Source organism: Doryrhamphus excisus, linkage group LG11, assembly GCF_037039965.1.
Source record: "Doryrhamphus excisus strain RoL-2023G ecotype Guam linkage group LG11, RoL_Dexc_Guam_v1.1, whole genome shotgun sequence".
Classification (NCBI taxonomy): Eukaryota; Metazoa; Chordata; class Actinopteri; order Syngnathiformes; family Syngnathidae; genus Doryrhamphus; species Doryrhamphus excisus.
Genome location: NC_136367.1, coordinates 18,043,190 through 18,058,056, shown reverse-complemented (window position 1 = coordinate 18,058,056; position 14,867 = coordinate 18,043,190). Strand labels below are relative to the sequence as shown.

General features: G+C 42.1%; 2 protein-coding genes and 1 long non-coding RNA gene across 3 annotated transcripts in view; 1 reads left to right on the top strand and 2 right to left on the bottom strand.

Annotated features, from left to right (window-relative positions):
- The window catches only part of kcnb1 (potassium voltage-gated channel, Shab-related subfamily, member 1), a 33,280-nt gene extending 31,169 nt beyond the window's left edge, over positions 1-2,111 (bottom strand). Inside the window, exon 1 of the mRNA XM_058065539.2 lies at positions 1,773-2,111. The gene's annotated coding sequence lies outside the window, so the exon portion shown is untranslated. The remainder of the gene's footprint in view (positions 1-1,772) is intronic.
- LOC131124571 (uncharacterized) lies at positions 1,770-7,623 on the top strand. Its single transcript, XR_013629494.1, has 4 exons — positions 1,770-2,147; positions 3,990-4,138; positions 7,064-7,188; positions 7,529-7,623. It is a non-coding gene; the product is annotated as an uncharacterized LOC131124571 (long non-coding RNA).
- ptgis (prostaglandin I2 (prostacyclin) synthase) lies at positions 3,711-13,137 on the bottom strand. The gene is made up of 10 exons (XM_058065550.2): positions 12,943-13,137; positions 11,743-11,866; positions 11,294-11,469; positions 11,089-11,229; positions 10,911-11,023; positions 10,662-10,843; positions 7,083-7,239; positions 6,829-7,010; positions 5,519-5,670; positions 3,711-4,122 (listed from the first exon to the last, which is right to left on the bottom strand). The coding sequence occupies exons 1-10, from the start codon at positions 13,011-13,013 to the stop codon at positions 3,963-3,965; spliced, it is 1,458 nt and encodes a 485-aa protein (XP_057921533.2). The 5' UTR covers positions 13,014-13,137; the 3' UTR covers positions 3,711-3,962.
- Positions 13,138-14,867: the final 1,730 nt, after the last annotated feature.

Genomic DNA, 14,867 nt, shown 5'->3' with positions numbered 1-14,867 from the left:
ATGGAGCCCTGTGGCACCACCATTGTACTGAGACACGTCACATCATGCTGCCAAGGAAAAATGGAGCCCTGCAACACATCAAGTCATGCCGTCAAGGAAAAGAGAAGCCAAGTTCTACCAGTGGCCTCTGACACATCACGTCATGCCACCAAGGAAAAATGGAGCCTGGTGGCACCACCATTGTACTGAGACACGTCACGTCATGCCGCCAAGGAAAAAAGAAGCCAAGTTCTACCACTGGCCTCTGACACATCACATCATGCCACCAAGGAAAAAAGAAGCCATGTTATGCCACTGTACTCCGGCACATCACATCATGCTGCGAAGGAAAAAAGAAGCCAAGTTCTACTACTGGCCTCTGACACATCACGTCATACCACCAAGGAAAAAAGAAGCCAGGTTCTGCCACTGTACTCCGGCACATCACATCATGCTGCTAAGGAAAAAAGGAGCCAAGCTCCACCACCCTACTCAGCACATCATGTCTGCCCATCATCCACAATCCTTACGGGAGGAATGAACACACGTCTTTCTCTTTTCTGTGCCTTCTAAAGATACAAAAACAGATAAAAAGAGACACACCTGTCCCACCTATTAAAACAACAACAACATTTCCATTATGTGAGCTGCATATGAAGCACATTGTTCTTATTATTGTCATGAACATTGATACACCCAAGAACTACATTACTACCATAGCGAAGTTACTTCCTTGCAACACCACGGCTAGCTACTGCTAGCTCACACTCCCCAATGCCTCAGGCCACTATGCTACATATTGTTTTGGAGGCTAGGTGTAGCGTTCCTTTCTAGGTTGTGAAATCAATGCAAACAGGAAGGAAGTTATACTAAAATACTACAAGTATGACATGTTATCATAAATGTACCCGTTACTACATACTCACAGTATGGATAGAAAACCTTGTTGGAGCTTTTTGGTTTGGTCTTTCTAGGTGGGATAGGTGTGTCCCATTTACCTGAATGAATTACCTGCCTCTTTTTTCATGTTTGTGTATCTTCAGAAGGCACAAAAAGGAGAAAGATGTGTGTTCATGTGCCCCACCCCCCCTTTTTTTCCCTTTCATATGTTAGAATTGAAAATGAAAAAATCATCCTGATCTCCTGCATGGCAGTGAAAACACTTTTTTTTTTTTTGCGTGTTCCTGCGATTTCCTCTCTAGTTGTTGTGTGTCATTGGAGTGGATCTTTGTCACGCAGCGTGGGTGGGGACGCACGGAGCTGTCCAGTGCTGAAACTCAATCAAACCATGAAAACACACACGTACACACACTTTGTCGTGTATCCAATGCGGTGTTTTTTTATTATTATTATTATTATTTTTACATTTTAAAAGGATTTGAGCATGTTTTAGTCCTTCCGGTGGATAAATGAGATCATCCATCACTGTCACACAAACTTTCACACAATCAGGCCTCCTTCTGTAACATACAGTACATCAACACCACAACACTCACAAGGAGGCTTTCTCAAAGTGAAATGCGCACATATTATGTGGAATATATATATTTTTTTTAATGAAAAGAAGCATCCTCCCTCTTAGTGACGACCATAACAACAATTACACGACGCGCACAAACAGGAAATAAAGCATACATTGAAGACAATAGCAACTCTATGAGGTTTAATGATGTAAAATGGATGCAAATGCGTGTTTTGCTCCACATTGGCGCCGCAGAAGCCGAGCGTGGACGTACACAACAATGTGAAAAAACATGATGATATAAGCTTATATAAGACAAATCGTTCATTACCGTGTTGACTTGCTTGTTCTCCAGCATAGGAGGAGGTAAATCCAAATCCAGAAGAAGACGCCGTTACTGGTCTACTGGAGCCGGGCTCTGATGCCATCCATACCCGCCCTCCTCCGACATGTCACACACATCTACAGCGGCCACCACATGCGTCACTTCGCCGCATTCATCGCTCCACGCCTCGGCCCATGGGGGATCAACAAGTACCGACAGATTGGCATCCGGAACCGGACCCGTGCTGCCCAGTCCACCGCAGCAGCAGGAGGAGATGGAGGTCTCCCCACAGTGAGATCCAGGCGGCGCGCCGGTCTCCTCCTGCACATCACAGTTAACTCTTTCTGAGCCTCATCCGGCTGACACCTGAACGCACCACAGGTCTGTGATCGTCAACTCGCACACACCAAAAAAAACATGACGTAACGTTCAAATACTTGTTGAAGAAAACGTGTTTATGTACTATGTGTATATTTTGCTTTGATTTTTGTTGGTTAAATCGCTGAATCGCTTGTTTGTTTTACTTTCGACTCACAATAAGTGAGCAATGGATGCCCAAGTCCTGCTATTAGTATTTATTTGGCATTATTTTGACTTATGGCTGATGATTGTGATTTCATTTGACTTACTTATACATACGTTGCATGTGTTACTTATACATATTATATTATATTATATTATATTATATTATATTATATTATATTATATTATATTATATTATATTATATTATATTATATTATATTATATTATATTATATTATATTATATTATAATGTGTTACATTATACATATTTATAACCAGTTTTATCGTTGATTTAATAGTTCTAACTGTAATTTTGGATGTGGTGATGGCCTCATCAGGCTGTGAACTTGGGTGTGAGATCACCGTGAGAGCGACAGGCAAATCGGTGCAGCGTCTGCAGTCGTGCGGTCGCTTTACCAGACCGTTGTGGTGAAAAAAGAAGTGGACCAGAAGGCAGTACTCTTTACCGATCTGTACCGTTTTACCGATCCATCTACGTTCCTACCCTCACCTATGGTCATGAACTTTGAGCGGTGCGAGAATGAGCAAGATTGACATGAACTGGAACTGTGGAACTGCAAGAGTTCCCTACTGAGATAAGTCTTTCCCCAGATATACAATATATAGAACGAGAAGAATCATCTATCCATTCATCCATCCTTTTTCTTCCACTTTTCCATATCCGGGTTGCAAGTAGGCAGGCATAGGACGAGTGAGCGTCACAGTCACTATCCAGAAGGAAACAACAAGCCTCCAAAAATCCATCAAGAACACGGCCCCTACGGATGACCTGCAAAGTGAATGCCTCAGGCAGCAGAAGCCCTTTAAGAAAGAGCCCAGATGAGCCGTCGTGGAAAGACAAACCCCTGCATGGCATGTACCACCGGTGAATTGAAGAAGCGGCTGAAAAAGGCTGGACTGAAAGAGAGCACGAAGGCAAGAACAGGCTTTCAACAAAGATCAATAGAGGTCTACCACATCAGACGGGACCGCTGGTGGAGTCTGTGCAAAGAAGCCCAGAGACAGTGCCGCACATCGCAGCAGGGTGAAGGTGGATGTACGTGGAGCGGCATAACCAAGTAGCAGGAACATCTGTACCAAACACAGTGAGTAGTACTTAAGGTGGACAATTGCAAGTTGCATCTTCTCTGAAGAGTAGAAACACGCTAGCTTCAAAACAACTGTCAAATGACATGACAGCAAAGATTGTTCAACAGCATGGTCTAGGGGAAGGATACAATGGTGACCGGGCCCAAATAAATTGGTTGGTCTTTCCATTACATAAAGAACATTGCTGAATTAGCATCTCAGGATTATGTTTTAGGGGTGAACAAGCTTCGAGTTGAGTGAGTCGTTGGGTTTGATATGCAGGAGGGAAGTGAGGAAGCACATGGTGGCCTTCTTGATCCTGTTCTATCGCTTCAGTGGTGGCACCTTTTTATTTATTTATCTGCTGTGCAGGTGTAGAGTGAGAATACATTTCCAGTGTTTTCTTTTTCTCATTTATTCTTGATAATGTTGTAGTGGTTGAATTTGGCAAGGTATGTTGTTGAAATGAAGCCATGTGATATCGACACAAAACATTTGCATACATGAATAATGATAGAATAAATAAATGTACACTATATATATATACTGTATAAATGTATAAAAGTTAAATATCTGTTGATGAATTAAATAGTTGTAATTGTCCTCTTCAGTTTGTAGCGGACCAGTAGATCCCCTTCCGGCTGGAGGATCCCGAAACCGTAGCGAGTGGAATCGACTGGAGGCATTTGTGCTTTGGGGTCGCACACTTGCAGGTCCACATGAGTGAGCATCAGGAGCACAAAGCTGCAGGGAAATCAGGGTAAGACTCAAATCTTGCTTTGTGAAAGTTCACATTAAAACATCTTGTTCATTAAAAAAAATGTCTGGTGGGCACTAGGCCTGAGACAATTAATAATTAATGAGTTAATCACAAAATAAACAACCACTTGATCACTTTGCGTGTCTGGCAGGAAGAGGTTCACTCTGTGCATTGCTTTCAGGACCGTGGTGCGTTTGTTCCATAGACCAGGGATCCCAAACTTTACCAACTCAGGGCCCACTTGAAAATCTAAAAAAATATTAATTATTATTTTTTATAATTTTATTTTTATATTTTATAATAATAATAATAATAATATTTTTAAAATAATTTTGTTTTTATATATTTTTATATTTTATATTAAGAAGAAATTATTATTATTTTATTATCATTATCATTATCATTATCATTATCATTATCATTATCATTATCATTATCATTATCATTATCATTATCATTATCATTACTAAGATTCAGGATTGAAATGAAAGCAGGGGGATAAAGGAAACCCAAACTTTTAATCTGTGGTGTACACACAAGACAGAATTAATTAATCATACTTTTCATAACTGCATTCAAGACTGGCATGACGACCGGAGAGCTACGTTCCGATCATAAACTATATAATGTTCCTAAAATATTGTGACAGGTCAATAACACTCAATAAGTTATTACTTAAGCTTATAAATATTTTTTAAATAAAAAAATAATACATATTTTACAATAAAAATAATTAAAAAAATAATATTTGCAAAAATGAATCGTATTTTTGAATGAATCGACCTCTCATGACCCACCTGCAGTACCACCACGGCCCACACTGTGGGAATCACTGCAATAGAACAACGGCATGAACGGAGTGAGCCCTTTTGTCAGTCATACAGTCTCTTTGTCTCTGTGTGTGGAGGCGGGGCCGCTAGCATTCACACACAGTGCAGATGAGTGTAAATAGAAATATAGTAGAAATTGTATGAGTATTGCAATACTAATGGAATTACTGACATCTGTACATCTGCTGCATGGAATGACGGTACTGCTGGATTATAGGCATGGATCTCATCTTTTCACCTGAGTGTTTGTTGTTTTCCTTTTGTCCGTGTAATTTCCACCCACTCACTCCCACGGTGAGTTTTATGCTATGTTTGTGTCCTTGTGGCACCTCCTGACCTTCTTGGTCAATGTGTGCCGTGCCACATTGTGTCACTTGACCTTTTTCACTAATTACAGGCTATTGAAAGCAAGCGGCCACCATGTCACCACAAATCAGACTATAGCATGGATTCCATCTGAAACTGCAGCCAATGCAGCTTTGACGCTTTGAGCGCATCATTTCAACAACACATTATGCCACACGAGAGATAGCGATCTTAAGACACTGACTTTTTAATGGCTGTGACGGCAAAGTCTTTCCCCACGCACGCGTTGCTGCCAGCGCCCCAGGGCATGGTGACGTACTTCAGCCTTCTGCCGTCCTTGTAGAAATGATCCTTGGCCGTCAAGTCTTCGTTTAGGAAGCGGTCATACTTAAATATCTGTCACAAAGAAGACATCGTGGTTGGTAAGCGACACTAAGTGGAGCTGGCATGCGTGTATCGCTGTGAGGCAGTGGAGCGACGTGCCACTCAGTGAATAGATGATCATCTGGATGATGGCGATACAGTCATTAATACCCATTAATATACCCATGATATATGGATATACTCCATTATTAGTTGTACTATAGTATTAACTTTTGGTTTTAACATTTTATAATTGAATATACACTTCAGTTCATATTGTAAAAATAGATTTTTCATATTCATATTGTAACAAAATGTATCCAGTATAACATTCATATTTCCCCTTTATTTTTATTAGTATTATTTATTTACTGTTATATTGAATGTTGATTTAATGATATTACTACAAATGGCTTTATTAGAAAATATAATATAATAATATATAATTATATATATATGTAATATATAATATATTATATATATAAAATATATTATATATAAGGTTTTTAGCCTTGTTTTTATTCATACATTCATTCATTTTCTACCGCTTATCCTCACAAGGGTCGCATGGGGTGCTGGAGCCTATCCCAGCTGCCTTCGGGCAAGAGGCGGGGTACACCCTGGACTGGTGGCCAGCCAATCACAGACAAACAACCATTCACACTCACATCCATACCTATGGACAATTTGGAGTCGCCAATTAACCTAGCATGTTTTTGGAACATGCAAGAACATGCAAACTCCACACAGAGATGGCTGAGGTTGGAATTGAACCCTGAATCCTAGCTGTGAGGCCTGCATGCTAACCACTTCACCGCCATGCAACCCGCCTTGTTTTTAGGTATTTCATCGTTCAATTCATTGTTTACTCTGTTTACTCTGTACTCAAGCGTCTTGAGTACTCTGAAAAGCGCTATACAAATAAAATGTATTATTATTATTATTATTAATATCATTTCCAATAGTGTAATACTGTATGGACAATTATGACGCTGCATCATTTCAAAAGTGTACAAGGTTTGCCAGAGACCTCCATGGTGTCACACTGGCTGCTCGGAGCGTGTGCCCGAGTACAGTGCACCTTGCTGGGCCACAGTAGGTGGCTCATCCCTCTCTAAAAGTTATTGTTACCATATTGATAACTATTGGCAGATTTGGTGCATGTCTAGCAATAATGTTAAGTAGGCCTACCTGTGGTTCTTGGTGTATCTCCGGGTCCATCTGTGGGCTCAGGAAGGGGAAGAGACACACTTTGTCCCCCCGTCTAAGGTGGTAGTCCCGCCCATTGGACATGTGTAGAATTTTGTCATGCGTGACCTCTCTGGTGATCATGGCAGCGGCGGTGAGGCGCAGGGTTTCCTTCAGAACGCTGTCTGCGGGACGGATAGAGATGTTGTTTTATTGTGAAGTTGCTTTGTCCGTGCAGGTGGACGGATGGTGCGTACCGAACACTGGCGTGCTGTGCGTCTCCATTGCGGTGGGATGCCGGGGGGAGCCGTCCTCCCGGGTCAGACCTCTCAACTCTGATTGAAGCGCCTCCATGGCCTGAGGGTGAGTGAGCAGGAAGCCGAGGAGCCAAAAGGCAGCTGGTCCGCCGTTACACTGAATAGCAGGGACAAAAACAGCTGACTTATTTACATTATTTACGCCCAAACATACACATAGTGTATGTTTCATTAGGTACACCTGCAATGTTGCTCTGTGTGTCTTTTAAGGCGGAATTGGACACGGTGTGCTTAATGAAGGGTCTGTGATTGCTTTTCACCGCAAGCTGATGTGAGGAGCATCCAGAGAATGATGCTCCACGGCTGTAAAGCGTCTCGGGGAGAGACACCTGATCCTGTCAGACAGTAATAGCTCAGGGTTAAGAGAGCTGTTCTTTTCTACTCAGGCGCATCTCTGCACTGACAGCCGGGCCAAATGGCCAGCACGCTCCCCAGCTGCATCACACATTGTCCCCGTGTCCTTCATCAACGTGCGAGGAGATACGCTGCTGGAAGTTTGACTGAGATGTTCACCACTGAGGGGTAAATTACAACACGTATGCATCAAACACAACAATTAAGTCTGTGTGCAATGACATTTTTTTTCACTCTTGAACGCTCTACTGCCTCACAAAGCAGGGAAAGGACAGTGAGAGTCGGCAGGGATACCTCCTACACAGAAAACCACACCCCTTTTATAACAAAACCCTTTACTCTGTATTATTGAATATAAAATACACTCACAAAGTCTACCTGCTGGAGAAGGGAAAGGTTAGGGAGAGTCGGCAGGAATACACTGCATCAGTCAGCTGACATTAAGCTCCCATCCTGATTCGCTGCTAGTTCGTTGACTAGTTTATTCATTCATTTTCTTCCGCTTTTCCTCACGAGGGTCGCGGTGGGTTGTCCATAGGTATGAATGTGAGTGTGAATGGTTGTTTGTCTATATGTGCCCTGTGATTGGCTGGCCACCAGTCCAGGGTGTACCCCGCCTCTCGCCACAAGACAGCTGGGATAGACTAGTTTATGTGTGGGAAAAAACGTATCCTGACGTTAGTTAGCACTCTTTTCAAAGAAGTAGAGCATTGCTCTGTATTTCATATAAAATGCATGTTGTCAACAACAGTGCCCCACTTTCCCAGACTGTGAATCTGGATCCAAAATGGGGTCACATGAAGTCTATATTTAGGTTTGTCCTGGACTAGTGAGGTCCGCACACCTCTGGCTGCCGGTCCACAAGAAACCCCAAGAGGTCCCGGAGGGTTTTTATTTTTATTTTCTGGACTCTTGTCCTACTTTTGGGCCTTTTGGGTTTTCCATGGACTTTTAGTTCAACGTCCAAACGTTGTGGTGGTGGAGCAGGTGTCTACTCTAGTGGTCCTTTTTCTCACAAAGTTAAGAGAAGCCTTGTCATGTTTTCTGCACTGTAAATTATTAACCACGACGATGAAAACTCGTGTTCCTAAATCATTTATTTCTTTAATAATAAAAGATGCCAGTGATTTTTGAGTGTGTGTGAGGTTGCTTGCCCCCAAAAGGAAAGAAAGCAAGCAATAAATCATGAGCATTGATCGTATATACACACATATACACACACATATATATATACACTACAACCTCTGCATCAGGCTGCAGGTGCCCCCGTTCCAACACCTTTACAGCTAATCCCTCTCCTCCCTGCAGGGATGCTCCACTTTCCATCACAGAGTGTACGGATGTGCTCCATGCAGCACTCACACAGCGAGGACTGATGGACGAGCCGACGGACTCATGGATGGTATTTTCTTAATCTACGGCGTATCCGAGAGCTCCTGTATCAGGTGAGCCACCTTGGAGGCTTTCCTCAGGTTGCGCACTGCTGCTGCATGCTGAGAAGCATCTTTGGGTGGAGATGTTTCTTAGCTCCTAGCTTACTACCGCCCCCTCCTGGTAAGAGACTGCACTATACAGTATATACACTATATACAGTGTATACACTATACACAGTCAGCCATTGCACTAAAACCTGGGGCCCGTTGCATGTGTTTGGGGCACCTGTCTGCTGGTGTAGTCGTCCCATGCATGCATGAATATTATTCCATTTATGAAATGTTCCACACCACACAAGTATAAGAGTGCTGCACATGTCCGAGCATGTTCTTGCATTAACGGCGTCCAGGAACCTGCTTGGCTTTGTGGTTTGGTAAGCAGCATGTAGTTCAGTGTCAGGGTGTGGAGTGTTTAGATGTTCTGCAATGTGATTTACATATGTTCTTATGGAAGGAGAAGAATCTTATCTCCAAGACTGGCAGCTACACACGTCACCAAAAATACACACTATCACACACTGAGAATGTTTTTTGTCAACAAGAGCAGCGGCATTTTAAACTATCTTTGAGGTGAGTCATTATCTGCTACGGAGGACCACACAGAAGAATTATTACATCACACTTGGCATGTTTGCTGCACTTAAACGCAACAATTTCAGGTCAAATGGGACCACAACTTGTGTTATAATGACAAAAATGTGGTGGAGAGATGCTGGCTGACTGACTTTATCCCTTCTTTATCGCCTTTAATCTATCTCCATGATAAGTGAATTTCCGCAAAGTAGGATTCCTTATTAATAAAGAAATATTTTAGCATAAATAGGTTTATAGTTTTTAGTGTAGAGCATACAAAACCCGTTTACAACCTTCTAAACAGTCCCTAACATTATTAGAGCCCTCTGGACATGGAATAGCACCCCTATAGTCACCTTTACACCCATATTATCCAATATAGTAGTTGCAATAACAGACTCCAGGTTGTGTGCATTGCTGTAAATGTGTGTCGGTTTTTTTGATGATTTTTTTTTTATTTATATTTTTTTTTTTACTAAAATTACATTATTTTTGGACATAATACTACAATATTATTCTCAGAAAATTACAAAAAACCCGTTTACAACCTTCTAAACAGTTCCTAACATTATTAGAGCCCTCTGGACATGGAATAGCACCCCTATAGTCACCTTTACACCCATATTACCCAATATAGCAGCTGCAATAACAGATTCCAGGTTGTGTGTGTTGCTGTAAATGTGTGTCGTTTTTTTAATGAATTTTTTTTAATTTATAAAAAAAATTTTTTTACGAAAATTACTTTATTTTTGGACATAATACTACAATGTTATTCTCATAAAATTACAATATTTATATATAAGTTTTTTCTTGTAATATTTTCAATAAATTATTGCTACTGTTTTTTTTTTCTTGTTAAGTTATATTTTTAGAACGTGCCAAGGGTGGCCCCTGGTCCGCACTTTGGATGCCCCTGACTTATGTAATTGAGAGGATACATGCACGATTATCAGGTATGGAGTTTATTCCTCTGAGAGGATTTTCCAAGATGGTTATTGAAGTTGTCTCCCCATCCCTGCTCTAGGTCTTCCATCCTGAAATCTTGCCTTTATGGTCTTTTCCTGGTCCCCTGGGAGCCCAGAGAAAAGACTTTCCGCCAGATTGTTCCCAGAGATGGGAGCCTAGCATGGTCTCGGGAGGTGACGAGTGAAACACTGACCTGTGTGGCCCACAGCTGCATCAGCAGAGCTCTCCTCCGCGTCTCGTCATCCACCCCCTCCTCCTGGAGGAAGCGCTGGTAGCTGCCCTGCCAGGAGCTCCGCTCGGGTGACCCGTCGTGCTGCTTCCGAGACAGCAGCTCCCAAAGTCGCCGCCGTGACGAGAGGGCCGTCTCGTTCTCCCCTGTCACATGTTGGGTATTAAATCGTGCAAAATGAAACCGGATCTCACTTTGAAGGAAGCGACTCACCTCCTTTGAGCGAACAGCGAGCCATTTTGGAGAGAAGGTGGTCAAACTTGCGGAATTCTCTGTAGACGTCCCCGACGTCCTCCCTGCTCTCAAAGAGTGTGAGGTAGCCGGCTCTGCACGGCAACACCACCAGTCAGCATCTCCTCCATCTCCGCTATTATTATTTGCATGTCCTTACCTGAACAGGAGGCTGTAACAAAGGTTGAAGAGGCCATCTTGCCTCCACTCTGATTGGCTGCACTGATGATGCAAGATCAGCTCCCGAAGGTGAGCGTTCATGGAGCGACCCAGCTGGGACAGGCCCGCCCCTTGAAAGTGTCTACATTGAAGGCCAAGAGTGGAATCATTCGAACATTCTTCCATGTTCCAAATCCATAACTTACCGTTTCATGAAGGTCCTCTCGGTGGTGGACTCCACGCCGGGCAGCTGCAGACCGAACACCCTCATCATCAGCTGTTGCCTGTGACGCCTGAAGTCCAGGTGGACCTTGTCATTCAGTACCGCGTCCATAGAGTTGGGATCCAACAGGACCGTCACGTAATGGCCGGCAAGACACACCTGATAAACAACAACGGATTCGAACGAAGAATGAACATCCTCAACCACGACTCCTGATCAGTCACTGAGGTACTTTTATTTTGGTATTCTATTTCATTTATGCATTTATTATTATTTATTATTAAAAAGATAACAACCAAAAGAAACAGTAAAAAAAATCATAAAATGACATTTTAGGGGGTTGCTATACGGGCTATGTAGCTCTCCATAGTAAAACATTTAGACACCCGTGCTATGAAACACGACACCCACATGATGACACGTCCAACTTACGGTAAAAACATCTCCGTGTTTCTCTTTCATTTTGGACAAAAAGGTTGCTGCGTCTTTACGGAACGCCAAAGCGTGGCCCAGCCATGGAATCACTCCTTTGTCCAAAGGCGGCTCATTTTTTCTTCTGTGATATGAAAAGATAGAAAAAGAAATGATTAGTGTGAGAAGGGAGTCAGCAAAGCGGTTACAAAAGTCGCATTGCAGCGTTTGAACATCGTCGCTCCTTGTCGGGATAGGGAGGACGTTTGTTCTTCATGGATTTTTAATGATATCTGACCGAAGGTGTAGATGGCTGAGGTTAAAGGTCGAGGGCTTTCAGCACGGAAAGGTTTTTTTTCAGGTCAAAAAGTATCTTTCCAGATATTGACTATCTCTAGTACATTATATATAATACATATTAAATTATTAGGCTGTCTTTGGGCGAGAGGACTAGACTGGTGGCCAGCCAATCACAGGGCACATATAGACAAACAACCATTCACACTCACATTCATACCTATGGACAATTTGGAGTCGCCAATTAACCTGGCATGTTTTTGGAATGTGGTAGGAAACCGAGTCTCCGGAAAAAACCCACATGCAAACTCCACACAGAAATGCCCGAGGGTGGAATCGAACTTGGGTCTCCTAGCTATGTGACCTGCACGCTAAACACACTACCGCCGCGCAGCCTACTTAAATACATTAATTCATTCATTTTTTACCGCTTATCCTCACAAGGGGTCGCGGGGGTGCTGGAGCCTATCCCAGCCTATCTTCGCACTCACATTCATACCTATGGACAATTTAGAGTCGCCAATTAACCTACCATGTTTTTGGAATATGGGAGGAAACCGAGTCCCTGGAAAAAACCCACATGCAAACTCCACACAGAAATGCCCAAGGGTGGAATCGAACTCGGGTCTCCTAGCTATTGGGCCTGTGCGCTAACCACTGGATCGCCGCGCAGAAGTGTTTAATTGTTATTCAGATGTCAGGGTTACCCATGCAAAGCGGCACCCTTGCATCCTTTGGCGCCATGGGTTCTCAAACTGTGGCACAAGTGCCACCGGTGGCACATGGGTTCCATCTCATGCCACACCTTACATCATTTTGGAAATTCTATACACAAAATATGTATAGTAAATGCATGTGTGTGGGTAAAAGCCACCCTTTCCAAGCTAAATCATAAAAATATGTGCGGTGGTAAAAAAGACTTACCTTGTACGGCGGCTGTTGATGAGAATAAGCACAAGGAGAGCTACGAGGAGGGAAATCGTTATCCATGGCATGTCTGTAAAGCGATACCCGCCGCTGCTTGTTTACTTTTCCCATGGCCACAGGTAACTGACTTTTATGTCTTCCGTTGGGCTCCTTCTTGCCAGGAGGCGTGGAAAGGCGTGCCCGCTGACGGCGACGCCTTCTTGCACACTTCCTGAGCAAGTCCTTCCACTGACAGCGTCACTGTGCTGTGATGTAATATCTTCCAGGTGGCTGCTGTCAGCGTGTGCATTGCATGGCGGTGACATCATCGACATGTTAGGACACGCGTCACCTGTCTTTAATGGCGTCAAATGACTATTTTTTAAGTATCAGCGTGACTATTCCAAGCATGAACGTGATGACACACTACTGAAACTTCAGGAAATCTTCCTAGTATCCAAGCAGTAGTGTTTTGTTTATTTCCATGTGATACTATGACTAAGTTGCTAGGTATGAGCAGCAGTACATTTGTAGAAGTACAGTTCAACCAGGATGATGCTACTACTTTGGAGAGGCCAGGGTGCAGTATGTGTGCTGCACCGGCAGAGGGCAGTAATGCACTTTAAGATGGAAGGCCTGGGAACTCATCCTTTCATTTCTTGATGCTGTTTTTAAGAATCAACTTCAAAAATGCTAGTCAAGAGTTTTTCACGTTCTTTTGCTTTTTCTTCACAAAATCAACTTTGGACATGTCATTATGTGTATTCATGTTTCAAAATATGATTTTAAAGTAACAAATGCATTTGCTTGGTTTGGATTAAATAAAAAGGACAGGAAGGAATAAATAATAACAATAAAAATAAAAGGGAGGGAAATAATAAATCAAATTAATATAACTTGAAATTTTTTAAAAAAATAATACAAATAAAATGAATTAAATTGTAAAAAATAAATATAAAAATTACAAAATTGAATTAAATCATAAATAAAATACAAATTACTTAAATGTAAAAAAAATAAAATAAATAAATTAAAACAAAAGGACTTAAATAAAAGTGAAACTAATACAATTAAATACACCCATATAAGGAAGTCCGGCTCAGTGTGATGTCACAGGGAGTCGGTGTTAGAAAAAACTCTCTGAAAGTGAGCGTTCAGAGCATCCCTAAGTCCTGACTTTGTGGTCTACATGTATATAATTGGCAGCATTTCATAAATATAAATAACAATATTCTCCCATCACACTTTGGCAATTAAGAATTTTTTAAATGAATTCAATTGAACAGAGAATAAGTTTATTTTGTTAACATGACTCGGTATGGTTGTGTGTAGCACCCTCTTCTGGTGAGTATATGTAAATATAGCAACTTAGAACATAGCAATACAGTAGGCGTACCTGAAGAATTTGAAGCTAATCTACTTCATTCTACTAATAAAGAGTAAAATATAAACACACCTTTTCTTTTAGAGCTCCACCCCCACGGCAACGCTGCTCGGAAGCAGCAGAATGTTTAATACTATTTGCGACTCATCATAAATACATAGAAAAAGCAACAGTTAATCCACGTGATCAGGATCGGATCACCCATGGATGATCGGTATGGGAATCGGCAGCATAAAACCCTGATTGCTAAAAGTGAGGCTAAAAGTGTGACTTGATGCTAGTTTAGCAACTTGCTAAAGCTATTGAAGGTCATCAGCCATGTTTTTTTTTGTTTACTTTCCACTGGAACACAGTCCATAAGAATGAGAACGGCTACGGTTTGACCCTGTAACGGATGTTTTCCATGCCTGTGATCTCCTAGGTGATTTTTTTGGTGGATAGATGGGTGCATATGAGCCGAAGGGTGAAATATGAATCATGCATGCACAAAAAGGTGGTGCGGTGAGGAAAGGGGGAGGAGTCTTCCATTCAGCCTTTTTTTTCCTGCAGCTGCAATGAA